We start from the raw sequence: 27,414 nt of genomic DNA on the forward strand, positions 1-27,414 counted from the left end.
CAGGCAGCAGAATAAAACAAGCATTAATATGAAAAATGAAGTTCCAATAACTAAGAAAAATTGAATCATTAATATGAGAAAGAAAAAAATAGGTTTCTGGAATCCAAAAAACCATAGCTGTGAGTCCTAAAAATCTATGCTTTGATACCATGTTGATTTTCAGGACTCCATGAATTTAGCTCATCGAGAAAAAGAGAGAGACACCCATTGGGAGAAAATAGGAGGAAGAAAAGGTTATGGACTTATGTCCTAACCCTCCCCCCGAAGCTCAATTTATAGATTGATAATACCCCTAAAACTTAAACTAATTATATCAATACCATATCTACGAAGTAACTCTTTATTTACCATCCCGCTATCATTGTCTGCGCATGTGGGCATTCTCCTTGGTCTGTGGGCCTTGAGGCCATCTTCCACATTTCTTGGATGTGAGCCCTTCTTCCAAAAATTGTTAATGCCACTTTATACATCTTAATACATGATGATTAATACAACACCCACCTTATACTGTTGCACTCAATTTAGTTATTTTTTTTAGAAGATTAACATTACTCGATTCAACTTATTATTGGCAGTTTATTACTCAGTTCCGGCTTATTATTTGGTGCACAACTTCCTAACTCATGGTTAGAGTTTTGTAGATTATTTCATGTGTCCTTATTACTCTTAATGACTTTTCTTATTTACATGTTATCCGTTGCTCTATAACAACATATGTGGTATGTGCTATTTGGGGATTGGCTTAGTATAGAAGTTTCTATTGTGTCTCTTTGATTGATAGATTATTATTAAAGAAGAAATCCTCAGTTGATTACCCTAGATTCATTATTTGTTGACTATTGTTAGCTTGATTTAACTTAAAGGATTCAAATGGTTGAAAGAGTTTTGTTTTATGATGGCTCTTAAGAACCCCAATGACAAGAGGATCATGTCTGTGGAGGAGTTTGAATTACTCTAGAAGATAAAGCATTTGATGTCGTCTAACCTCATGAAGAATTTGAATTTTTTCAAAAGATAGAACACATGATGGCCTCAACTACTTCACTTTATCTTCCTTCAATTTTCCATTACCCTTTTACTTGGTAGCCTTTCTCCTACCATCGGTTATTTGAGTCTCGTTTACCCCCTTTGGCCAACCCTTTGGTGAGTTTCTTTGGTAGCTCCTATATATATATGTGTGTGTGTGTGTGTGTGTGTGTGTGTGTGTGTGTGTGTGTGTGTGTGTCTGTTTTTAAGTTCAATGAGACTTTTTATTGGTACCCTTGGGTTGTTATCGTCGTCTTATGAATGACTGACATTACCCATTTTAGTGATTATTAACACTATTTTTGTTTGAAATCCTTTGAGGTTGGTTTCAATTTATGTTTTATCACCCCTTTTTTACCTTTTGAGAGTTTGTATCCGATTTCGTACTTATCCTTGGGACACCGTGATGGAGGAGATAATTACTACAAGTATTTTATTTGTTTCAAGCTGGGATCACTGCCATTACCTCCTAGCTTGAGGGGGAGTGTTGGAAGAAATGAATAAGTTGAAGTGTCATTGATGTAATTATCTTATGTTTTTTTTTCATATTCACTCCTTCTAGGGTGAAGGGTATACTTGTAATATTGGTGCTTTTGGCATCTATAAATAAAGCTTATAGGGGAGGGTTAGAGCAAGTCCATAACCATATTCTTCCTCCTCTTTTATTTTCTCTCATGTGCTCATCCTCTCTCGTCTCTCTCCATCTTGGACATCACCTCTTCTTCTTTTCTCCTTTTATTCTTCTTTCTTCTCTCTTTCATCACTTCAACATTGAAGACATTAATACTATGGAGTCTTGAAATTTAACACAAACACCCTTAAAATTTTCTTGTTAGAATAATCAAATATGATTTCAAAGAAATAGTGAATGAAATCTAGTAAGAATCAAGCTAAGAAAATAAAGTTTCAAAGTAAAAGTATAAAAAGCACTTAGCTCTTTACAGAGTGGCTTTTCAAATAACTGAATCTAATATCCAAAATTGATTTCAAAGTATGAGTAAGCTTAGGAGAAGGTATTTTTGCAGCTGAGTTGATAGGAGTAAACTTTGGGGCAACATCAACTTAAATAAATCGGCCCCGACATTCAAAAAATGAATTGTTGAGTTGGGAAAGAGACATTTTGTCCTTTTACTAATTTCAACCAAACCTCGACTAAAAATATTGAAAAAAGACAATTTTTTTATGATAAGATACTAAGCTCATAGATAAGTCACCTACATATTTTGGAGACTATCTTGACCAAATCAAAACTTTCAATCTTATCCACACTTTTCGACAATGCGACATTCAAATGGTTGTGGATTAGTTTGATGATCTTTATTGAATGCATATTTCATTTCTTCCAAGCATTCGACTTCTTTGGACTAGTTGCTCAGATGGATTTCCAAACAGATGCTTTGAGTAGCTTTTCTCTTTCAAATTTTATAGAACAGGGTAGTTAGACCATTTTTTTTGTAGACTTTATTTTCTTATTTTTCTCTTCTCACCTCTTCTATGCTAGCCATTTGATTGGTTGGGTGAATGGTCTTCAATATAGAGATTTTTCTTTCTCTTGCCAGTTGAACGGTTGGTTTCACTCCATCAAGTTGAATAGGCTTGCCTCTTGCTATGTTGAGCATTCATCAAGGCCACCTGGACGATTCCCTAGATGATCTCTTCCAGAAACTTTTCTCTTTTGTTATGTTGAACGATGTTACAAGGTGTAGAAGAGCAATTCTGAAAGAGATGAGCTTTTTCCATTGGGCATTGGGTAGAAGCCCCAATTGTTTGAACTATAAGGATCCCTTCAAGTATTTGAGACACCAAGCAACAATTCATAAATAGTGGTGAAGCACTAAGTATAAGAATTCCCACATGCTTTCCAATAACCAAATCCATGCCACTTCATTGTGATAGCTAAGCAATTATTCATATTGCGGCCAATCTAGTCTTTTATTAAAGAACAAGGTACATTGAAATTGATTGTTATTTTATTCAAGAGAACCTACAAGTTATGTCTTATTTATTCAATATATTCCATAAAAAAATCAGCTAGTAGACCTTTTTAGAAAAGCCATTCCAATGGGACCCCTTGGTTCTCTATGCACAAAACTTCGTATTTTTGCCCTAGCTTGAGGGAGAGTGTTCAAAAAGCACTAAATGGCGTAACTTTTAATTAAGAGATTAACTGGCATACCTTGTAATTCTTAAGAATTTTAAGTTCTTTTTCATATTTATAATATTGTAGGGTTTAAAATCTTGATTATAAGCAAGACATCAGGGAGAGGAAAGGTTCATACTTGAGAGCTATCCTTGTGTGTTTCAAAAACCTAGCTCGTGGTCTCTCCTTGCTCTCCTTCTAAGCCCTTCTTCTCTCTTTTTTCCTTCTTCTTCTTACCTCTTCTTCACCTCAACTCCAACTCTTTCAAGCATGAAACCCTAGTATCTAAAAAAAATAATGGAACAAAGATTTTAGTAAGGATTATTGTTACGTTTCACTAAGGGCAGTGGTAGAATAAAAGAGAAAGACGACCATTGTGGTAAATTAGGATGAAGAGTTAAAAAAATGAAGAGGGGAACAGAGAAGAAGCATGGAAGAAAGAAGGGGGAAGTCTCAAGAAGGTTCATTCGATTTCGAGAGGAAGAGAAAAAAGAAGAAAGATAGGAAGAAAGGAGAGAGGGCTCACGATGGAAGGAAGAAGATAGCAGAGGAAGAAGAAGGAGAGGAGGAAAGAGGTAAGTCCGTATCCCCTTTCCCACCTCTTCGACCCTTTCTTGTTGGAAGATAGGCCCAAGCCCACACATTCAAGTGCGTGGAAAATGAGCTTAGGCCCACAAACAAAGGAGAAGATTCATATGCCCACACAATGGTGGCATGATCCTAAATAAAGAGTCTTTTCATAAATATGACACCGAAGTAATTAGTTTATGATTTATGTCTCTTATTCACTGTTACTAGGGTGAAGACTATTCTTGTCATATTAGTACTTTTGATATCTATAAATACAATTTAAGGGGGAGGGTTTGGACAAGTCCATTACCCTAATCTTCCTCCACTCTTCTCAAAATTCATCACACCTCTTCTCTTCCTAAAACCTTCTCTCCACAACTCTTCTTCTTCTTCTCACCCCTTAGTCCTCTTCTACTTTGATTATACATCAAGGAATCCTAAGTTTCAATATGGTATCATAACGGGAAAAGATCTGAGATGGAAAAGGAGAAGAAGATGGAAAATAAGGGGAGGAAGAAGAAGAAGAATAAAAATAAAAAGAAAAAAAAGGAGTTTCTTATTTTTCCTTAAGTCTTATTTCTCAATTTCTCAATTTCATTGCATGTTTAACTCTCTTGAATTACTTTTCATATAGTAAAGTATATACCATTGGAAATATAATTGAGTCTAGTTTCCAAATAAAAAAGAATCATTGAAATCAGATTTTTCTAGAAAGATAAATCAACATATGAAGTAACAAAGGTAAAGGAGTAGAAAAGTTTCGTGTAGTAGTAGAAAGCTTAAACTTTTGAGCCATTTTATGCCATGAAGACTGAAACTTTATATGAAGAATTATATATAAAAATAAAGATCTGTAGGTCTATTTTCTATCCTATTCAACCAATTCTCATTCTGAGTTTTTTTTATGGAGATATCAATTTCGGAAGAGTCAATAATCATGCTGGCAAAAGAAGAAATGGTACTCAGTTTGGCCAAATTATAGAGTCCAAAATCTATCAAATTATTTATCTCAAAATAGTAAATTTTATGAATATAAATTGTATTTGGTTGAAAGGTATTTAAGTCTAGTTTCATAATGAGAAAATTTCATGTCGATCTAATTTATATTTAAGGAGATATTTACATTGGAAGAATCAAAAGGTCATACTGGTATACTGCTGCATGCGAAGATCCAGATTTAAGCCAAATTTTTTGCTTAACCTTTTGAGTTGCTGTTACTAATATATAATATTAGGAAAGTATCTCATGATCCACCCTTGGAAATTTTCTATTTGTTAACTAAAAATATTTTGAAAATATCTTTGGAAGATCATCTTATTTTTAGAAACTTTCCTTGATTTATTTGTCAAAGATTGCCTTGCCTAAAGATTTCAAGTAAAAAAATGCAAGGAAAAATGTCTTCTTTGATTTTTAAGTTGTCATAAATTGAAGGCAAAAACTACCTTATCTAGAATATTTTTCCAGCCATGAATTTTGTGAGATTTTGTTGGTATTTTGAAAGATTACAAAGAATTCAAGGTATTCTTGCCTAAAAATTTCAAGAAAAGATTGAAATATTTGGCTTAGATTGAGTTACTTGGTTTACAATTGTTAAAATGTGGGACCCACAATAGTGCTCGAGCTGGTGGGACCCACCATGAGGACGTGGGACACCAAGAAGAGTCCTCACCCATGGAAGCACAGGTTAAGGAATTAAGAAGCACAAGCTGAAATGAGTTAGAAGACTTGAAGATCAAGTGAGACCCACAGATATCTGACGAGCTGGCAACCTTATCAAGATGAGCTGGAAGATCATGAGGTACCCACAAGGATAAGGCTATGAGCTGGCCTCCTCCCTTATATTCACGTGAATGAAGAAAGAGTTCTAGTTCAACTTATATTAGTCTTCTAGTAGATTAGTTTGAATAGACTTATCTTAGAGAGTTAGAGTTGGAATGTAATTAGGATTGAAAGGCTAATTGTATAAGGACTCTACCTCTTCCTCTACTATAAATAGAGGTGTTTTAATTCAAAATTAATCAATTTACACATCTCCTTTTTGAGTTAATCTCTCTCTCTCTCTCTCTCTCTCTCTCTCTCTCTTTGCTTGGCGCCACCTCTCTTTTCTCTTGTATTTTTTCTTCTTTCTACCCGAGAGCTCTTCTTCCCTTTTCTTCTTTTTTCTTTCTTCTTTATCTAGCTCAGAATTATGGAAAAGGGATACTAAATTCAACATGGTATCAAAGCATTAAATTTAGGATCCCTCGTCAAAGGAATGCTCTAAAGAAGTGATGATCAACACCACTCAAAGAAGGTCTTTTGTGAAGGAAGAACACAAGCCGTGAGATAAGTGTTCAATTTTTTTTTTCTTCATGTTACTGGTTTCCAAATTTTAGAAGGTGATTTAAGGATGAGTATGTGAATTCTTTCATATTATTATATTATGGATATGCATGCCTCTCTATCTAGAAGAAGCTATCATAACAGTTTTGTCGGTTTGGAAATTCTGTTAACCGAGACCAGTCCATGATCAGATTGTTGGAATTTTTTTTCATGGGAACAAGAGTCCACTGATATAGAAAATTTTTATTGAGTCTCTTATGAGTGGTATTAGAGAAAAAAATCAGAATAATAATGTAGCATCAATGCTAAAATTCCCAATACATCGAGTTGTTATTAGATTTTTTTTTTTTTTTGAAGGGGCTATGATGGATGAAGAGAATATGAATATCAAAAGTGATATATTGAGAATTACCACCATACCCTTATGTGGGGTATCAAATTTTATGAGTTGGTCCACATCGTTTCGGAGGTTTCTTATAACAAAAGACCTACTTGGTCACCTCACCACCTGAGAACCACCTATTGATGAAGATGATATTTTTTTATAACAAATGGTCCAAAAATGATACTTTGGTGATTAGTTGGCTAATCAATAGCATGGAAGAACATGCCTCCAACAATGTCATTCATCTTGACACTGCTAAAAAAATTTGGGAGACATATGCTAAATTGTACTCTTGCCTGGATACTCTACATAGACCATATGACATTCTCCAAAGAATGTTGAATACTAAACAAGGAGAAAATATCCACGAGTACTTGACCAGCTTTAGAGGCTTTCTTCAAGAGTGGAAGTTAGATCAGCCTTCAACCACAAATATTTCTATCCAAGACAAATAGAAGGAGGCCTTGATTACTGCTATTTGTCTTGCAAATGTTAAACCCCATATTGAGATTGCCAAGAGTCAACTTTTGAGTGTTTCTGCTGTCCCCAAGTTTGATGATGTATGCGCAACACTACTGCGTATTCCAGATACTTCTTCCTCCATTACTAATGTATCATCCGCTATGTATTCTGAGCATGGAGGATCATCATCTGACCATGGCTGAGGCTGAGGCAGAGGTTATAGAGAAGGCAGAGGAAGAGGTGGAAGGACTAGGGCTGGCAGAGCAGATGGGAAAGAATGTACTCATTGTAAAAAAATTGGCCACACTATAGATCAATGCTATTACAAGGATTCCACGGCATGCACTTAATGTGGACAATAAGGCTATTATAAAGAAATATGCAATAAAGCCAATGGATCGTTAGAATTGACAAGGGCTAATCAAGCCTTTATAAGTGATACAAAAGAAGAACAAGCCACAAAATCAGCAGCACAAATTTTTTTTACTGATGAAGAGTATGATCTATTTCAAAAAATGAAGACAATGATGGGTTCTTCTACTAGTTCCTCCGCAACTACTGCTGCTACTATCGCTTCAGGTATGCCATCTACCTTTTCTTCATCTTGGATAATTGACTCAGGATCCTTCGATCGTCTTATAGGTAACAAAAAATTATTACATTCTCTATCTCCGAGTTTTCACACAAGTTTGTTACCATAGCTCACGATTCTCAAACCAAAGTCCAAGGGAAAGGTTCCACTTCTGTCGCACTATCATTTCCACTCATTGATATTCTCTTTGTTCCTACTTTCCCTTTGAATCTATTATCTGTTAGTCAGCTGAAAAAATATTTTAATTGCTCTGTTACCTTCCCACACACTTCATGTGTCTTTCAAGATCTTATAACGAAGTAGGTGATTGATGGAGGCCATGAACAAGGGGGGCTTTACAACTTGGACGTGCCAAAAATGAATATGGTTTCCACTACTGAAAAATGAGACACGGTTATGGCACAATCGGTTGGGACATCCATCTGCACAGTTTCTTCATTATTTGTTTCCTTCTCTTAAAATAAGGTTAGAATTTCATTGTGAAGTTTGTCAATTGAGTAAACATCAAAGGAGTACATATTCTCCTCGTCCAGAATTCAAAAGTGTGACTCCATTTTCTTTAATTCATACTGATGTTTGGGGGCCCTTGAGTGTCTCCAATATTTCTCAAGCAAAATACTTTATTACATTTATTGATGATTTCACTCGCACAACTTGGTTATTTATATTTAAGGAGCATTATGAGATACCATTTATTTTTAAGTCATTTCATGCTATGGTACTCACACAATTTGGTTACAAAATAAAAATTCTCCGGTTTGATAATGCAAAAGAATATGTTTCCAAAGACCTTGACTCCTTTTGTCAAGCAAATGGCATTATCCATCAAGCATCATGCGCCTACACTCCTCAACAAAATGGTGTAGCCGAATGAAAGAATCGTCATATTCTTGAGGTAGCTCGAGGTTTATTATATGCCATAAAAGTTTCATACGTTTATTGGCCTCATGCAGTCCTTACGGCTTATTTTCTTATGAATCGTCTACCGTCTACCATTCTTGGTAATAAATCTCCTTCTCTTGATTATTACCAAATGATGATCCGTTTTCACTACCTTTGAAAGTCTTCGGATGTCAATATTTTGTTCATTATTCATCTCCTAGACACAACAAACTTGATCCTAAATCTATCAAGTATATCTTTTTGGGATACTCTCGCACACAAAAGCGTTATATTTGTTATAGTCCTACTCTTCAACGTTTATTTGTATCTAGGGATGTAACATTTTTTGAAGACTCCTCATTTTATTCTGATAGTGCTCCTCCTGGTCTGTCCTCAATACCAGGTTCCTCCTGGTCTGTCCTCAACCCCCAGAGCAAGTGGCCAACACCACACCTATCGAGTTAACAGATCCAATAGAGGTAAGTTCTTCATCACCAGTTATTTTTGGCCCTCAATATGATATTCGTCCTATTGCTATAAGGAAAGAACCTAGATCATGCACTAGACCTTCTACTTCTCATCCCATTTCAAATTTTGTGTCTCATCATCGCCTCTCACCTTTATCTTGTCAGTTTCTTTCTTCTATTTCCTCCATATCTATTCCACAGTGCTATCAGGAGGCTCTACAACATCCAGGGTGGAAGGCAGCAATGGATAAAGAAATGAAGGCCCTTAATGACAATCATACATGGTCACTGGTTCCTCTTCCAACAGATAAAAAACCCATTGGTTGCAAGTGGGTTTATACTATCAAACATAATTTGGATGGGTCAATTGTACGACTGAAGGCTCGATCGGTTGCCAAAGGTTATACTCACTGTTATGGAATTGATTATGAAGAAACCTTCTCTCCATCTCCACTGGCAAAAATAAACTCGGTACATATATTATTATCTCTGGCGGCCAATTTATCATGGCCGATATACCAACTTGATGTGAAAAATGCATTTCTTAATGGTGATATTAAAGAATAAATTTACATGCAACAACCACCTAGGTATGTGGTTGAGGGGTAGTCAGTATGCCGCCTAAAAAAATCTTTATACGGTCTAATGCAGTCCCCTCGGGCATGGTTTAAAAAATTTAGTCAAGCCATCATACGGGCCGACTTTTACAGATGCTCTGGAGATCACTTAGTATTTATTGAAAATACACCGAGGGGTAAGGTGATTTTGGTTGTATATGTTGATGATATTATTTTAACTGGGAGAGATTCCGAGGGCATCCAGAAAACAAAGGAGAAAATATGTGCTGATTCAAGACGAAGGATCTTGGACTACTCAAGTATATTTTGGGTATTGCCAGATATGGGATTGAGCTATCCCAAAGGAAGTATGCTCTTGATCTACTAGAGGAGACATGAATGATGGGATGCACACCAGCAGACACTCCTATGGACTCAAATACAAAATTATGTGGAGGCACTGGAGAAGATGTAGATATTGGGAAATATCAAAGACTAGTGGAACGACTTATTTACCTGTTTGTAATAAGGTCGGATATTTCATATGCAGTAAATGTGGTAAGTCAATATATGCACAAGCCACAACTTAGTCATTGGCAAGTACTTGAAAGGATACTACGATATTTGAAAGGAGCTCCAGGAAGAGGGTTTCTCTATAAAAAAACATGGTCACTTCAACATCTAAGGATTCTCAGATGCAGATTGGGTCATATCCCCGGATGATAGAAAATCTACATCGGGATTTTGTACGATGGTTGGAGGGAATTTGGTTACATGAAAAAGCAAGAAGCAAAATGTAGTAACATGGTCTAGTGCAGAAGCAAAATACATAGCCATGGCACACACTATTAATGAACTCGTATGGATAAGATCTCTTCTCACTGAATTGGGATTCTATAAAGAAGTTCCAATAGATCTATACTGTGACAATCAAGCAGCAATACACATTACATCGAATCCAATATTCCATGAAAGAACAAAGCATATTGAAGTGAACTGCCATTTTATATGAGAAAAGTTCCAAGCAAGTATTATATCTCTGAAGCATATATCATCATAAAGTCAAGTTGCGGATATTCTCACCAAGCCGATCACTCACAAGATTATGTCTACCATATGCAATCAGCTGGGCATTTATGATGTCTTCTCACCCTCAACTTGAGGGGGAGTGTTACAATGTGAGACCCACCATGGTGCTCGAGCTGGTGGGACCCACCATGAGGACGTGGGACACCAAGAAGAGTCCTCACCCAAGCAAGCAGGAGTTAAGGAATTAAGAAGCACAAACTGAAATGAGTTGGAAGACTTGATGATCAAGTGGGACCCACAAATATCTCACGAGTTGGGAACCTTATCAAGATGAGCTGGAAGATCATGAGGGACCTACAAGGATAAGGCCACGAACTGGCCTCCTCCCTTATATTTATGTGAATGAAGAAAGAGTTCTAGTTCAACTCATATTAGTCTTCTAGTAGATTGGTTTGAATAGACTTATCTTAGCGAGTTAGAGTTGGAATATAATTAGGATTGAAAGACTAATTGTATAAAGACTCTACCTCTTCCTCTACTATAAATAGAGGTGTTGTAATTCGGAATTAATCAAGTTACACATCTCTTTCTTGAGTTAATCCCGCTCTCTCTCTTTTCTTGGTGCCACCTCTCTTTTCTCTTTTATTTTTTCTTCTCTCTACCCGAGAGCTCTTCTTCCCTATTCTTCTTTTTTCTTTCTTCTTTCTCTTGCTCGAAATTATGAAAAAAATGGATCCTAAATTCAACAACAATATTTGAGCTAGTGAAGTTGTTGCTACCCTTCTTATACTTGATCATACAAGAGATGGATTAGCACTTGAGTTTGCAAAATATTTGTTGACTTCAAACTTGGATCATTGACATTATCTCCCAGCTAGAGGGGGAGAATAGAAGGAGAAGTATGAAGGATGAACACATTTGAGTTTTTTTTATTTATTGATTATCAAACAACACTTGGTTCAACTTATTATTGGCACTCTATTACTCGTCTTGACTCACTCACTCACTGTCAAAGCGACTAGCTCCTATCTGCTACCGGCTTGACTTTGACTTGATTATTACCTTGGACTATCCTTAACTTATTACTTGGTGCATAGCGTCCTTATTCAAGGATGAACTACTTGCAGATTATCTTATGTGTCCTTATTGCTATTAAGGACTTTTACTACCTACTGGTTATCCGTTGCTATATAACTACCTATTCGGTACGTGTTATTTGGGCCTAGGCCCATTTCAATTGTTGCTATTGTGTCTCTTTGATTTGAGTGACAATATGTTGGGCAATATCTCTATCTACCATCCAAGCTCTCTCTTGTGCATTATTCAATCGAATGCTAGAAATATCTACAACCAAGGCAGAAGTATTGATAGAATTTGAAGAATTGTCTTTTAAACCCCAAACATAACTTGCCATAGTATAAACACTCCATGTTTCTATCAAACCCATTGGAATTGTTTATTCTAACTACTACCTTTGTGACCATTGTAACGACAGCTAACCCTATGATCATATGTGCAACCATAACAAGAATTTTGTTGAAATATGCAAAAATAAAGAGTGGATTCAAAAGATATAGAAGGCTGATTCTTGAAAAAGGAGTTGCTACTGCTATAGCAGCAAGGGGAGCAATGAATTGAAAACTTAGGGTCTGTTGGAACCCCTTGGAAAAGAAAAGAAAAAAAAAAGAAAATGAGAGTTTGATCATTTTCACTAACTATTTTTGGGAATGATAATGGTCAATTTTTTTTTCTTTTCTAAGGGTTCCAAACAAACCTTCATGGGGGGGAGGGGGGGAATGAATTTGAAATGAAGTTCATGTGCATTATGTAGTTCATTCAATTAGGCCGTTAGTGGTGCACTAGCGCCAACGTCATCTGAAAAATGCAGGTAATCGTCTTAGGCTGAAATCGTGGAATCATGATTCAGACCAAAATTTTGAATCATTCACTTGAAGCAAATTTTTGGGACGCGTCTTTCATCACCGATTTTTTTTCTCTCTCGCGCTCTCTTCTCCCTCTCGGCATTCCTTGCCAATTTTTTTTTCTCCCTATCTCTTCTCCCTCTAGGCCTCCCTCTATTCTCCCTCTCGGCCTTCGTCATAGAGCTGCCATTGCTGAGCCTCCATCGCAAAGCCACCATTGTCGAGCCTCCATCGCAGTTACCTATCGTCGCTTAATCGCAGAGCCTCTCGGCCTCCCTCTCTTCTCCCTCTCGGCTTACATCGCCATTGCCTACTGGTCCACCGTTATCTCCCTGCCATTATCGGCGTCGTGAGGAAGACGACGTTGTTGATTTAGTTTTTCCTAAGTTAAGAAAAATTAAACCAATATTATTTTAATACTATAGTATTTCATTAATTAATACAATATAGCATTTTATTAATTAGTATAATATAATATTTCATTAATTAGTATATTATTTTATAATAAACTGTAATAATTAATTAATATAATATAGTATTTAATTAATTAGTATATTAATATATTTGAATACTACATTAAATAATTTATTAGTATAATAACTATGTTTATTTTGGTTAATTATCTGTTTAGATATATATTTTATTTTAAGTATATTATAAAAATTTACACATTCTCTTGTTTATATCATATTTTTTATTTTGGGTACAAATACCGAACTTGAAGTTGAAATTGAATTAAATCATTGCCTTAAATTTGAAATCTAACTTCAACTTCAACTTTAATGTTGATTAACCCCCCTTAGTAACCGCAATTGTAATGATGATTCATGCGGTCTTCCTCCTTTATAACCGTTTGTTATCCCCTGATACCTGAAGAGGAATCATCGAGAATGAAGAATTTGATAGTAGAGGCTCAAGTCATTAGTCTTCCTTGTGAAGATAAGATTCCAGGGGAGCTCTGCCCCTACCACTACGAGAATGCGAATGATTAATATTTGGAAAGCAGTACCAGCAGCTGCTCCAGTCGGTTGAGTCGTTTGCATTATTCACTTACAGCATCATTAAGGAACATACTTGCTGAGTTGGTAAACCTTTTCTCTTTTCTGGCGATATCAGTATTAAAATCGAGATGACGACAGTACCCTATTGTTTACCATTCACAAAGAAAGAATTCAAAAAGATATTAAATGTTTTCACCTTTGTGTTGGTCTCTTCCTCTTTCGAAAGACACAATACCAGAAAAAAACAGCGAAAATCAAAAGAATGATCACAGCATCAACTAGAGTACCGAAAACCAGAAGCCATTTCTTAGCGTTGGAAGAGCTCCCATGCTTGCCGTTAATTATTTTATCAGGAATCTTGACCAGAAAATAGAACTGGTTTCTTCTATCTACTACCTGTTTTAGACCTACTACAAACTCGTAGAGAAAACATCCTTGTCGAGTTTCTGCTCTTCTATTCTCAGAAAATAAAGCTGCTGCGCAAGAGCAGTCCTGCATGCACAATCTTGAACACTCTTCCTTAGTAACATTAGCCCTCTGTGGAGTGCCCTCCAGAACAGTAATAATGCCCACTAATTCCACCATCCTTAAAGAATCTTCTGTCTCGCAAAACCCAGTAGTGAGTCCCTCATGACAGTTACTTGTGACGCTATGTGATTGATGGGTAAACTGCAAACATCTACAAGTGTTTGAGAAAGTGCAGAGTCCATAACGGCCACAAGCTAGGGGAAGATCACAAGTGGCATTTACTGCTCTGAACGAGGGTTCAAACTTTCCTTTGTGAGGTGAATAATGGTAGAATCCCAAATTTCCTTCCTTCCCCAGTGCTAAAAATCTCACAGGGCCCGTTTTGTTAACAAAAATTTGTGCCATCTTACGATGTCTGCGGTCAAAGAGCTTTAATCCTGTTGAACCCAAGAGTGAATATGAGATGTTCCTGTTTTTGTGGGTTTGGTATTCCCAGTAAGTGTACTTGTGGTTTGCAGAGTTCAAGTAGAGGACAATCTTGTTGTATTGGATGCTGAAGGAGAAGGATAAAGTAGAATTGGTAGAAACTGAAGTTAATTGAGAAGGAACGGCGAGCCTTTGCTGCCACAGCATTATCTTTCCTGGAAAATCAAAGCTCTGCCACTTTATTTGGTTTCTAGCATCAGTTAAAACAAGGTTTCCTGTCCTCAGAAGCTTTACTTTCTGCTAGATGAAGCAACATATCAGGTAGCTGAAATATAATCATGAAAAGCATTGCTTGAAGCATCCATGAAAATGAGAGAACTATCAGTTCAAACACATTAAACGAAAAGAAACTTTTTTTTTTTTTTTTTTCTGAAACAGAACATAAAGTTCTAGCCTAATAAGACTTCTTCATTGGTATTTAACGAGAAAAATAAAACTTAAAATGTGCTAATTAATACCCATTACCCAGCATTAACCTTAATCAAAATTTATGTTTGTTGTTGACCCCTTTCCTTTTCAGTTTCATCAGATAGACCAGTGCGTTCATCCGAAACCAACAGTTCTTACAGGGCTTTATTATTATTCGTAATTACACCCTGTAATTGTAGTATAGTAATAAAATATGAATATTAGCATTTAAAGATGTACCAACCTCTACACCCTCGCCTACTGTAGCCGTTTGCCATCCGATTCGCCCAGTCGAATCTCTGAGCTGCAGGACCCCGTCTATCGTCAGCTCCAGCACACAGCTTCCCTGTAGAAGAAACTCCGAGAACTGTTTGGAACTCCATACTTCGACTTCTCCGAGCAAAACGGACAAGGAGCACACGTAATTTCCACCAACAGCTTCAGCACCCAATGAAGCCCTGAAATTTGGTATTTTGTCCCTGGTTTCCATGAATACGGTCCTTCCATGGAAGCCTGCTTCGTTAATTGTTGGAATCGACAGTGTTATCATATGTCCCGTCATGATTTCCGACCTTGAATCGGAGAAAAAGGTACACCAGACGAAGAAGAGGAAGAAGATACAGAAACCCATATTGGGGTATCTGGAGAAATGGAGTTTCCGGCAAGTGACCGACCGGAAACACTCCTCCGACTACGATTTGGTTGGTGAAGAAGGATTGGGAGCCATGGAGTGGGGGAATCTCATGCACTCAAAAACTGGGTGAGTGCTTTCCGTTTTATTGAATTTTCTTCTTATAACGGGTGCAATGGAGGGACCCAGTTTGTTGTATTCTGCTGAGTGGTGTCCCACTTCCAACTTGTTGCTTTTGGTAGTGGGATGTAATCGTCAAGGGTTTGGACATTGTGGTGGGCCCTTCAGAAGCCTGTGCACGCGTGTGGCAGCATATAATGCCTCTTTGGTCACACATTTAAGTTAAATTTCCACTTGCCTAACCACCTAAAAATAACTGCCACCATTAAAGACAATACTAATGGAGTTTTATTACTTTCCCTTAGAAACTGGTATCAAGTGTAATAGCCCTGGAAAATGTGAATTGCTTCTTCTTGTACTTAGAGCCATGTAAGAAAAGATCTATTAGTGGATGGAGTGAGCTTTTAGGCATGAAAAATTTGGCATCGCTAAAAATGTAGTTAAAATATGTACAATTGAAAGATAGGATCACTAAGGGGGGTTAGTCAACTTGACTCAGGACATGAACTTCAGCCGTATTATTCAGTTCATGTCTTGAGGTCGTTAGGGGAGAGCCAAACTTCAAGTCATGTACATGACTAACATGACTCAAGAGATCATGGCCAAAAACGTAAATGACAGAAAGTATTTTTTGCCCAATTTTGACATTCATGTACATGAAACAAGCGCGCCCCTCTCTCTGCTGCACACCCTCTTACGCAATCTGCTCATTTCGTTCCCGCACCCCATCAATGTGTATTTATAATAATGAGAAGAACTATAACTATATCACTACCCTTTACCCTAAAAAGGGAGAGAAAGAGACAAAAATCAAAGGTAAATCACATCATGCCACAATACTTCGATTTTTAACTTCTAAGAATGCATATTCTGGTACTGTATGTTCTGCAGTCTTCTTCATCAAGATGTTCTTCTCTGTTTTTGTTTTCTACTGCTGGGTGTAAACAGAAACTCAGAGATTTATGTGAAGGGTCAGAGAACAGAGGTATTGTAAGTCACTGATTCCTTCTTAATTTTTCATTCTCACTGCTTGTTCTTGAAGAAAATCATCTCTGTGTTCTGGCTCGACAACTCCTCTTATATTACTGCTAGTTTTTCTTTTCTATTTGAGTTACATATTTGTCTCTAGCATTGCTGGAAAGACTCTCTGAAAAGATTGCTGCTGCATATAGACTTGAATAGTAGAAATTCATATTAGACTTGCTGCTGCGTTGCTGGAAATCTTCTTCTCTGTTTTGTGGTTGCAAAATCAAGATACGATGGTATCTGCTGAGAGACTTTTGTGATCCAGAAATCTGAGAGTCCCTATCTAGTAAACAACTCGGAGTTTTCGTTTTCTTGAAGTTGATGTTGGGACGATTTACATCTCTGTTGGGATGATGATTATTCAGCGACTTTCCATTTTATGATCATGCAGGCTACAACAAGTTACCTGTTTATATCCAGCTGCTCACATGTCTTTTTGAACCAGCAACCTTCATTACTTAAATATTGACCATGCAGGCTATAGTATGATATTCTTCAGAATTTGTTCTGTTTTGAGAAGTATTTGCAGCCACCGACTAGTAGCAGCATATAGTTAGAATCCTTATAAAATCCTCCTCGACTCGCTAGTTAATCTCGATTATGAAAGCTTGCTGAAATCAAATTGCTGGTTTATCATGGGCCTTGGTCAATTGCGCCATCTGTACATGAAATCCTCGTATCGTATGCAGCTCTGATCATGAAGTCGAAAGAAACAAGCGTCTCTCCATCCATCACGAAGCAGATTTCGAGTGGAGCTTTTTGGTTCTTCGACTCTGGCTTTTAAAAGGTGCTGGTGATGTCTTCCATCTCGTTGCTAAAGTTATTGATCGTGGAAACTAGGTAGTTGAAGTCTTTTATCTCCATCCTTTTAGTCCTTCTTCAATGTGCTCATCTTTTACACAGCCGGAGAAGGAACAAGAGAATCCAAGCAGCTTATGTCATTAAACAGCTACAGGTTGTCTTCCTATTATGTGATCGACAGACTCATTCTTCAATAAAGTAGTAGCTATCTACACCTTTTTTATCCCAACTCCTGAGTTGGTAGTGGACCTGTTTTGATATGAGTGAGAGGATTTGATAAAACCACCACACTTCGAAGGTGGAGTTGATGATGAATTTATAATTTTTACAATGCCATATATAGAATATTACAATCAATCTGAAACAGAAATTATACAAAAAATTAGCCTATAATCAAGGCTAATTATCCTCAATGGAATATACAAAAATGGAGCCTTGAATCAAGCCGAGATATCTTTAACAGTATCTTCAACACCCCCCCGCAAGCGAAGAGTCGGATTGGAACAAACGTGAAGCTTGGATCGAAAAAATTCAAAAAGAGGCCGAGAAACACTTTTGGTGAAGATGTCAGCAACCTGTAGGTGAGAGGGCACAAACTGGGTGCGAAGTTTGCCAACGACAACAAGTTCTCGAAGAAAATGGTAATCTAATTCAACATGTTTGGCCCGCTTGTGGGAAACAGGATTGGAGCTTAAGAAGATAGCACTTTTGTTGTCACATAAGAGCAGGGGCGGCTGTGGAACTGGGACCTTGAGATCATACAGAAGATGTGTAAGCCAAAGAAGTTCAGCAGTGGTCATAGCTAGGGCGCGATACTCAGATTCACAACTGGAGTGGGAGACAGTGGGTTGCTTCCTTGCACTCCAAGAAACGAGATTGTTACCAGCATAAATGGAGTAGCCTGATGTGGAATGACGAATATCGGGGCAGCCAGCCCAGTCAGCATCTGAATAACCGACTAGCGCACCGGGAACAATGGATGGACGAAAACTAAGGCCAAAATGGAGAGTGCCCTTAATATAGCGAAAAATATGTTTAACAGCAAGAAAATGATCTTCAGTAGGGGCGTGCAAAAATTGGTTGACAGAATTAACAGCATAAGAAGCAATTGTTGTTGTTTGAATTACCAACAATAACAGATTGGAGTCCTTTGAATTCTATATACACCATATTACGTAGCAGCAGATTTCTAAGTGGAGATCAACACACAAAGACTGATGTGAAACTCTCACTCCAGGAAGAAAAATATACTAATTATCTACTGGCTGATTATTATTGCATGAGAAGGGGTCTGCTTGTACCCATGATAGTATAAGAATCCTGGAGCTCTTAAGTTATCTCATTATTCTCATTTTTTTGCAAGTGTTCTATTTACTTATTGCAAGTAGCTTATTACATGGTGCACAACTTCCTTAATCACGGTTGGATTTGCTACAAATTATTTCATGAATCCTTATTATACTTAAGGACTTTTATTATTTAAATGTTATCCGCTGCTATATAACAACATATATGGTATGTGCTATTTGGGCATTGGCTCATTACAACTGTTGTTATTATGTCTCTCTGATTGAGACATTATTATTTGAGAAGGAAATCCTCGATTGATTACCCCAGGTTCATTATTTGTTGATCATTGTCGGTTTGATTTATCTTAAGGATTCGGTTGGTTCAAAAAGTTTAGTTCTACAATGACTCTTAAGAACCCCAAAAGGAAGAAGACCATCTCTGCAGAGGAGTTTGAATTACTTCGAAAGATAAAGCATACGAAGACGTCTACCCTGATGAAGAATTTTAATTATTTAAAAAATAAAGCACATGATGACCCCAACTTCTTCGCATTCTCCTTTTTTAATTCCCCATTAGCCTTTTACTTGGAAGCTTTTCTCCTAGCATCATTTTTTTACTCTCATTTACCCCCTTTGGCCAGCCCTTTGGCACATTGCTTTGGTCGGTTCTTTTAGATATATATATATATATATATATATATAGAAGGGTGTTTTGAAGTCCATTGAAACTTTTTTATTGGTGCCTTTAGGTTTTTATCACCGTCTTGTGAGTGATAGACACTACCCACTTTAATGATTATTATCACTATTTGTTTGAAATCCTTTGAGGTTGGTTTCGACTTATGTTTTATCACCTATTTTATACTTTTTGAGAGTTTGTGTTTGGTTTCGTTCTCCTCTCTTCTTCTCTTCTTCTTCCTTTCTTCTTCCTCCTTCCTTTTCTCCTTCAATACTACAAAAGACCTTAATGCTATGGAATCCTGAAAAAATCAACAAGTTGCTAATATTGGTTAAATTTCCTATTTATTTTAAAAGATCTAGTGAAGATTTTACCAACTTGAGAGTATCTTTTCTTCCTCAGTTTATTTATTTGATTTCACATTACACTAGTTTCCTTAAAAGAAGTCTTTGCCCATATGAGTTTAGTTTCCCTTTTGACAAAGTCAGAAACTATTGAATTAGAAAGTCTTGTTTGCTCGTTCTAAAATCCAAATATTAGTGTCCTAAATCTCCCTTATGTCATAAATTATCTCTTGAATATTTTCTTTTCAAATTGGTCAAGTTGTGTTAAAAAGTAATTGTGTTATATGAGAAGTTTATTTTTAGAAAGTTTCCATTATGATGGTTCATATAAAAAGTTTCTTATAGAAGATATTTTTTAAAGTTTTTTCAATCATCATGTTCATAGAGGAATTATTTTTGTAATCTCCCTCTTGAGTCAAACTTGGTCACCCCCCAAAAGTCATACTTGATCAAATTTAATTCAGTTCTACCATTATAGTCTCCCCTAGTTTTTCAAAAAATAATAAAAAAAGGTCACATTCTCATTTGGAAGTATGAGTTGCATAGTCGCCTCCTTCTAGTTAAAGTTGTTTCATGTAGTATTTCTTTAGTTTATCATCTTGTATTTTTATTACTTCAGAGCAATACTGTGACCAACATCCAACTTGAGTCAAATATTTTATTCTTCACCCAAGAGGTGATTTGTGTTTGAGCTACCCTTAAAATATGGGTACTCTCTTTGTTGTACCCTAAAGTTGGGTTGTTTTCTACCATTCAAATTGAACAGAGTGTGTTTCAGATTATGACCATTTTGACTAGTGTTTGGCTAGGAGTGACTAACTTGAAGGGGAGAAGAAGAACAAGAAGTATAAGAAAGAGGTAACCAACAATAAAGAATTCCACGTGTTGTGGTAATCAAATTTTATGTAACAAAATATCCAAGTAAGGGGGAAAACATGATGAGAACAGGATGAAATCTACAACCAAAATGTGAACAAGAGCAAGATGAATCAAGGCTGAGACCTCAGAGACATTGTTTCAAGTCACACAAGATTAGAATTTCTTTTTAAGCACACAAGTTTCTTGACTAATATTATTTGCAAAGTGAAATTATAAACACCAGTTTGAGGCAGAGTGTTAAAAGACCCATGTATATAGGGGTGGCATGGCTAGTAAATAAAGAAAAGTACCATAGAGATAACGTAAAATTGTAATTATCCAAGTTGGTGTATATCCTCTTATATCTTTTTTCTTTTGAAGTATTTAGCCCTAAGGGCATTGTAGTCATTATAAACACATTCATACAATTATAAGTACAACCTCAACGCATGTGGTGGAGCATTCAAACCTCTTCTTCTTGGCTCAAATTCGTCTATACACTTCTCACTCTTTTCATCTTCTTTCTCTCCCTTGGTTTATTTTCTCCTCTCTACCAAGAGCTAGAGTTCATCTCTTATTTCCTTCCCTTGAGATTTCATGTTATGTGTTGGCCTTAGAAATCAACAAAGGATTTGACCCCAATTTGCAAATATGGAAATCCAAGACTTTATAGAGGCCATAACATTGGCTATAGGTCTTCAATTTTTTTAAGTGACCTATTAAAATGATAAACAACACAAGTATAATTTTAAAAGTATTTTTATAAAATTTGAAATATTTTTTTCATGAAATTTTTATGAGAGTTAGAAGCATGGTTGATTTTATGTAATGACTAGTTTTTTAAACTAGGATTTTGTCCTATAAATATCCAAAACTTTTCTAAGCCTAACCAACAACTCACATGAAATTTTTAAAGCTCTATTGTCATCTTTAGTGGTTTGCCAGTGTTGGATGTTGAAATATGAGCTTTGAAGTTTCCCACTCAAGATTTAGTCCCAAATAGCTAAGTATTCTTGCATTCATCTTATTATCTGAATACTTTTAAAAGTGAAAAAAATTATTCTTTTTCAAATTCAAAACATTTATCTAGTTAGCATTGTTTGACTCTATTTTGATATATATTAGGAACTTGGTGTAACTAGATTTTGGTTTGAATTTGATATCTACCCACAAAGATGCATATGTAAGCTTCATTGTAAAACCAAGTAACCCTTGCTCTTAAGTCAATCAAATTACATTGACCAGTTGTATTCTTAATCTCTTTTGGGTCTGGGTGCATGTACCTAGAGTTCTTGACCATAAGTTCCAAAGTATTTGGGCAGGTGCTAAATTTAAATCTTTGTGGTTCTAAACTTTAGTTGTCGTTTGACAATTTAGAGCAAAAGTTTTAATTTAGGGCTAGGGCTCCCCAAAGTAGAGTAGCAATTTTAAATAGTGATTGTGAACCACTATGAAAATTTTAGTGTAGTGGATGTACTTGTTAAATTTTTAAAGAACTTTGATAAACCTATTCACCCGACCCCCCACCCACTCTAGGTTTATTTAAGCAAAACCTTTTCACAAACAACCTTCCTCTAGTAACCAATTATTTTTTCTAAACAATTCTTACTACATAGTGTTAGTGATAACAAATGGAAGATCTTCATGAAGTTCTAATAGTTTAAACAAGTGCTAGTACACAACTTGCAACAATTTTACTATTTGGTTCTAGTAAGCTCAAGTAGTATAAAACAAAGGAAGAAGGGTTGCTAAGAAGAAGCCTAGAAAGGGGATGTTAGGTTTCAAATTGAAGAGTTCACGATTTTTGTTCTAAAGTTTAAACAACTGCAGGGAATGCAATATGCACTGGCTATGTAGAACCATGTTCCAGCCTCCCATATTTTTCTATTATCAGACATGTTGAGGCTATTGGCAAGCAAGTAAAAATAAAAACGAAAAGAGTATGTTTTGTTATATACAAGTTGAATATATAGTCACCTTGTTAGAAATTCAACGAAAATCATGTACAATTAGCTAAGATTGATTAACATTACTTGTGGATATACAATCATACTAGTTGAGAGCCCAAACATTTTTTCAACCGCTTAAAGGGTTTTATTCCACAATTAATAATCTATACAATCATACTTCAAGGGCCTTATTCCTTGTCACACGGAGTGGCAAAGGTTTCACATTTTCGATATTGTGTAATCCATCACATCAACAAAGAAGTCTGCAACCATCAAGGATTTGAAAGCCAATGGTTAGAAGAGAACAGATGCCGTGAGTTTAAGGGTCTATATGAACCCTAGAAAAGAAAAGAAGAGGAAAGGAAATAAAAGGAGAATTTGACCATTATTATTCCCACAAATAATTAGTGAAAATGAGATAATGATCAAATTCTCCTTTTCACTGACTATTTTTGGGAATAAGAATGGTTAAATTCTCATTTTTTTTTCTTTTCTTGTCCTTGGGGTTCCAAACAGACCCTAAGGGATTCTCATAAAGGAAAGAATATAATATTTTAAAGTAAAGTTATTTCAGCTCACCAGCATCTGCCTTAGTGAAGCAGAGAGGAGGCGTTATCCTAAATACATTCCCATAAAAGCCACCTTTACCAATCAATACTCCCATTTCTGCAACGATAAGGTGTTAAAACATGTATAAAACACATATATACAGAGAGACAGAAAGAGAAGAAACAAAGAGAACCTTTCATTTGTTCCATGACTTGCAAGGTTTCAGCTTTGGCTGGAGTTTTCAACTCACGGTCTGTAACAAGTTCAACTCCAAGCATCAGACCTCTCCCCCTCACATCCCCAATGACTGCAATCATTAAGCAGGGTCGGATTCATCAACCAAATTAATAACAGAGTAGAACAAGGAGAAGAATAAAAGAAAAATGACAATGATAATATGTGTCAGATACTCTCAAATAAGAACCGGTCACTTATTAGTGGATTAGACTTCTCAAATTGATTTATATACTTAGTCAATGTAATCAACGAGATTGTTAGTGGTCAAGAAATTTGCATCATGATCCATGACAAAATATGAATTTTGAAGTCGATATAACTGAATCTCCTTTTTTTTTTTGTTGAAAATGGTATTAAATTGAAACTTTGGAACTTGTTTAAGAAAGTGTATAAGCTTACTTTCGTGCTTTTCCATGAGAGACTGGAGGCGCTCTTTTAGGTGTGAACCCACAAGAAAAGCATTCTCTTGAAGCTTTTCTTTCTCAATTACTCTTAGCACAGCCAGCCCTCCAGCAGTACAAACAGGATTGCCACCAAATGTGTTGAAATAACTTCTTTGAGTCAAGACTTGTGCAATCTCAGGAGTGGTAACTACTGCACCAATGGGAAGGCCATTTCCAATACCCTGCAAGACAAATTGCAAAAGAAGACTAGTAACAAATTGATGTATAGAACAACAAAGAAGATTTGGTGTTCCCACGGCCAATATCTAAGATGAAGTTACAGTGAAAAAACACACCTTTGCCATTGTTACAATATCAGGGACAACTCCATGACCCTCAAACCCCCAGAAATGGCTTCCTGTGCGAGCAAATCCTGCCTGAACCTCATCTGCTATACAAAGGCCACCTGCATTCTTAATGCTTTTATATGCTGCAGGCAAGTAACCTGGTGCCAGCTCCAGTATTCCACCCACACCCTTCAGAGGACAAAATATTTTCAGTATAAAAAAATAAATTGAAAATTAGGATGGCTTATTAAGGAAGGGAAGAAAATGATGAAAAGGAGTTAAAAGTACCTGAATGGCTTCTGAAATAAAGGCAGCAACACGACCACTAGTCCCATAATCAATAAGATCTTGAAGATCTTTTGCATATTTTTCTCCATCAGAACCGAAAACACCTCTATATTGGTCTGGGTTTAATGCATGGTGAACGCCGCTCTGGTGCCAAAGAAATAGAATGAGAGGCAAGGAGGATGAGAAGTGCAGTATAGATGCCTTCACCAAAAAGTACCGAAGTAGTGTTTGAAGGAAGAAAAAGCTGTAAAATGGGGAATTGTTCAATGCTAATGACTACTCTGAAGTAGCTCACCTGGTCAAGACTTAACCTGAATCGTCATATAACCGTAAAATAGAAAGACCTAGTGAATAAACCCCTTTCCTCAGTTTTCAATCCTGATTTCTGGTCAAGGTGTAGGTGGGTGGCCGCAGGAGTAAAGGACTTGAATGAATAGCATTGCTATTAATATTTGTATCCACAATTGTAAATTAGACAGCAAGTGAATTTCATGTGAAACATTACTTGGGTCCAAGTTTTTCTTGATTTCCTAATTTATCAGAGGCAAACAGTGATAAATCATTAAGAATACCAAAATTTAAAAGAAAATACTCAATAGCCATGTGCTCTTCTTCCTCTTTGCAGTTCAAGATGTCTCCTATTTCAATTTGTACCATTAAATTTTGCAGAAAAAAGAAACTTTGAAAACGTTAAGAATTTATCAACCAGTAATTAGTCTTCGCTTTGATAAATCTTCTGATGAGAAAGATGAAATAAACTAGATTTATTTTTGGAACTATCACGAAAAGATTTCAATTCTAAATTAACAGACAGCAGACGCAAGAACAAGTTCCAGTAAGAAGTACCTGAATAACATTGAATTTCCAAATACTCTGTGCTGTTGCTCCCATGGTCGCTGCAGCATTCCCGTGATACGCATTTCGTAATGAAATAATATCATTGCATCCAGTGTACAGTCGAGCAATCATCATAGCTAATTCATTCGCCTCTGTACCAGAATTTGTGAAAAACACTACCTAAAACGAGAAAAGAAGTTTGTAATGCATTACAACAAAAGAAGAAATTACAAATCACAGATTTAGCACAAGAAAATACTTTGAGATCTCCTGGTAGCTTAGAAGCCAGCGCCTCAGCAAAATCAGCAATGGCTTGATTAAGATACACCACGGTGGAATGTTGCAAGCGTTTAGTCTGGGTCATGATTGCTTCCACAACTTCAGGGTGACAATGCCCGCAACAGACTGTAGCAATCCCCCCGAACGCATCTAGATACCGGCGGCCATTCTCGTCAAACAAGTACTGTTTCTTACCTTCCACAACATTTAACTAGAACAACAAACACAAAGCAAGTTTATAAACTTTATTATCGCTAGAGTGTAAAACATATTTTTAAGATATCACAGATTTATTTATCGCAACAAATTTTCATTTTTTTCTGAACAATCGTCTCGGTGGGTTCCCTATAATTCAACCCTTGTTCCTGATCTGGATCGAGGAACGTAGATTAGAATTTAGACCCCCAAGATATCAACATCAACAATTGAACCAGTCCTGCAGGTGGAGCGGTGGTTCATGATCGCAACAACACGTGAAGCATTGGAATTTGTAAACGTTTTGTCGTTCCTGCACATCATGGGCGAAATAGGCAGATTTGTCTATCGCTGGAAAGTGACGTTATAATTCTGAGAAATAAATGCCTCTATTCCATCGATACTCAGGCGTCTTTGTCGGTTCTTTCTTTTTTCTTTCTTTTCGTTATTGTTTTATTACGAACAACGACAAATCGTCCGTTCAATATATGAGCAAAAACACAAGCTTTGTCCAGAGCAGTTAGTTATTCCTCCTGTTACGCATGGACGCGTTTTCACTTCACGAACTCACTTCAAATACAAGAGTTAGCCTTCAAATCCGGCCCTGCTTCTTCGAGACCTCCCTCGAACTGAGTCCTTTATCTGCACCTTTGTGGTAGCCCAAATTGCATCGGATGAACGCCAATTTAGTTCAAAATATGTTTCAGTGCAAGAACTACAGACAAACTAAACTAAGAGAGATAATCTCGGGAAACGAAGATAAAACGGAAATCCGTTCTAGAAATACTACGATCCGCCGAAGAATTTTCTTTTAATTTGTTTCATATAAACTAAAGGTTAACGATCTTCAAATGGCTACTATTATCATTAGATACGAGAACAGATAAAAGTAACATGAAATTTAATTTAAACCTCAGATTTCTCTAAAAACAAAAAAAAAAAAAAAACAGATCAAGAAAGAAAAAGATTGTCAGAAAGCTGAAACAACAGAAATCTGGTGTTAAGGAATAAAACATCTCTATGCCGATTCGATCAAGAGAAGTGAGAGAAAAAAAAGAAGGGAAGGGATGCAGAGGCTTACAGGTTTCTCGTAGAAATGAAACATGGAAGGGCTGAGAAACTCCTTCCGCTTACGAATGATCTCAGCTGCCGGCGGGCCGGTGTAGGGCGGAGGTACGTAGTCGAAGTGGGGCATTTTGGGGAAGGGGAGAGCATTCTCGTCGGCGTGTTCAGCAACCTGAGACAGAAAACGCCAACTCGTCCGGCGGACGCGAAAATCACTCCTCGATGATAAAAGCCTCCCGAAAGCCCTCTGCATGTTAGAAATTCTGTTGAGAAAGGAGAGAGTTTTTATCTTCGAGGAAGGGATCGAATGGGAGATTGAGGCGGGTAAGAAGAGAGCAGAGAAGGCGAGCCTTTTATAGAGGCACAAAACGTCTTTTTGTGTGGGAGAAAGCGAGGGAGGAGAGATTAGCCCAGCCAGCTCTTTTTTCCATTTACAGGCCTATAATTAGGTTTAATACAAAAAAGTACTAAAACTGAAAGACGAAAATACCCCTCAAATGAAATAAAATTTACAAGTCAGGAGTGCCCTTCTAGAACTCCATCCAGTAAAATAATTAGATTCCTAGGGCACTTGGATAAGCACAAACTTCCAAGAGAAAGTAAATTATTTTTAAAAAAATTTAAATCTTCATGGAGAAAAAATGCAATAAATATTGATAAAAAATGCATATATAATAAGGTCACACACAATATTCCCATATATAAGAGATCACATGATAATAACAATATTGCAATAAATATTGATAAAAAATGCATATGTACCTGAAAATCATATGAAAAAAACATTGGTTTGACCTTATCTTAAGTCATCTCACACTAG

At 36.5% G+C, this 27,414-nt stretch overlaps 3 protein-coding genes across 4 annotated transcripts; all 3 read right to left on the reverse strand.

Moving 5' to 3' along the window:
- Positions 1-13,518: 13,518 nt before the first annotated feature.
- LOC137942101 (G-type lectin S-receptor-like serine/threonine-protein kinase SD2-5) lies at positions 13,519-15,472 on the reverse strand. 2 transcript variants are annotated; one of them, XM_068787794.1, is made up of 2 exons: positions 14,962-15,472; positions 13,519-14,546 (listed from the first exon to the last, which is right to left on the reverse strand). In XM_068787794.1, the coding sequence occupies exons 1-2, from the start codon at positions 15,346-15,348 to the stop codon at positions 13,548-13,550; spliced, it is 1,386 nt and encodes a 461-aa protein (XP_068643895.1). In that variant the 5' UTR covers positions 15,349-15,472; the 3' UTR covers positions 13,519-13,547. The 2 variants fall into 2 exon arrangements, with proteins under 2 accessions (XP_068643895.1, XP_068643888.1); XM_068787787.1 differs by having other exon boundaries at positions 13,519-14,549.
- Positions 15,473-17,735: 2,263 nt separating this feature from the next.
- LOC137942803 (secreted RxLR effector protein 161-like) lies at positions 17,736-18,874 on the reverse strand. The gene is made up of 3 exons (XM_068788539.1): positions 18,841-18,874; positions 18,692-18,726; positions 17,736-18,452 (listed from the first exon to the last, which is right to left on the reverse strand). The coding sequence occupies exons 1-3, from the start codon at positions 18,872-18,874 to the stop codon at positions 17,736-17,738; spliced, it is 786 nt and encodes a 261-aa protein (XP_068644640.1).
- Positions 18,875-22,443: 3,569 nt separating this feature from the next.
- LOC137940561 (alanine--glyoxylate aminotransferase 2 homolog 3, mitochondrial-like) lies at positions 22,444-26,906 on the reverse strand. Its single transcript, XM_068785698.1, has 9 exons — positions 26,611-26,906; positions 25,315-25,545; positions 25,065-25,235; positions 24,219-24,362; positions 23,940-24,119; positions 23,600-23,825; positions 23,157-23,270; positions 22,994-23,080; positions 22,444-22,677 (listed from the first exon to the last, which is right to left on the reverse strand). Exons 1-9 carry the CDS (start codon positions 26,845-26,847, stop codon positions 22,634-22,636), a joined length of 1,434 nt encoding a protein of 477 aa, XP_068641799.1. The 5' UTR covers positions 26,848-26,906; the 3' UTR covers positions 22,444-22,633.
- Positions 26,907-27,414: the final 508 nt, after the last annotated feature.

Source organism: Aristolochia californica, unplaced genomic scaffold, assembly GCF_029961685.1.
Source record: "Aristolochia californica isolate CCGP_79_NKW_82.1479 unplaced genomic scaffold, dmAriCali1.0.hap1 SCAF_10, whole genome shotgun sequence".
NCBI classification, from domain to species: Eukaryota; Viridiplantae; Streptophyta; class Magnoliopsida; order Piperales; family Aristolochiaceae; genus Aristolochia; species Aristolochia californica.

What these genes read in the sequence shown, in the direction of transcription:
- LOC137940561 (XM_068785698.1), bottom strand. Translation starts at nt 26,847, where the DNA reads ATGCAGAGGGCTTTCGGGAGGCTTTTATCATCGAGGAGTGATTTTCGC. An exon ending in AGCTACCAGGAGATCTCAAA is followed by an intron (nt 25,236 to 25,314) that starts GTATTTTCTTGT and finishes TTCTCGTTTTAG; the next exon opens with GTAGTGTTTTTCACAAATTC. An exon ending in TCTCATGGAAAAGCACGAAA is followed by an intron (nt 23,271 to 23,599) that starts GTAAGCTTATAC and finishes TAATGATTGCAG; the next exon opens with TCATTGGGGATGTGAGGGGG.
- LOC137942101 (XM_068787787.1), bottom strand. Translation starts at nt 15,348, where the DNA reads ATGGGTTTCTGTATCTTCTTCCTCTTCTTCGTCTGGTGTACCTTTTTC. An exon ending in CAGTAGGCGAGGGTGTAGAG is followed by an intron (nt 14,550 to 14,961) that starts GTTGGTACATCT and finishes TGCTTCATCTAG; the next exon opens with CAGAAAGTAAAGCTTCTGAG.
- LOC137942803 (XM_068788539.1), bottom strand. Translation starts at nt 18,874, where the DNA reads ATGTCTCAATCAGAGAGACATAATAACAACAGTT. An exon ending in GAGACATAATAACAACAGTT is followed by an intron (nt 18,727 to 18,840) that starts GTAATGAGCCAA and finishes AATAATTTGTAG; the next exon opens with CAAATCCAACCGTGATTAAG. An exon ending in TTAAGGAAGTTGTGCACCAT is followed by an intron (nt 18,453 to 18,691) that starts GTAATAAGCTAC and finishes TGGTGTATATAG; the next exon opens with AATTCAAAGGACTCCAATCT.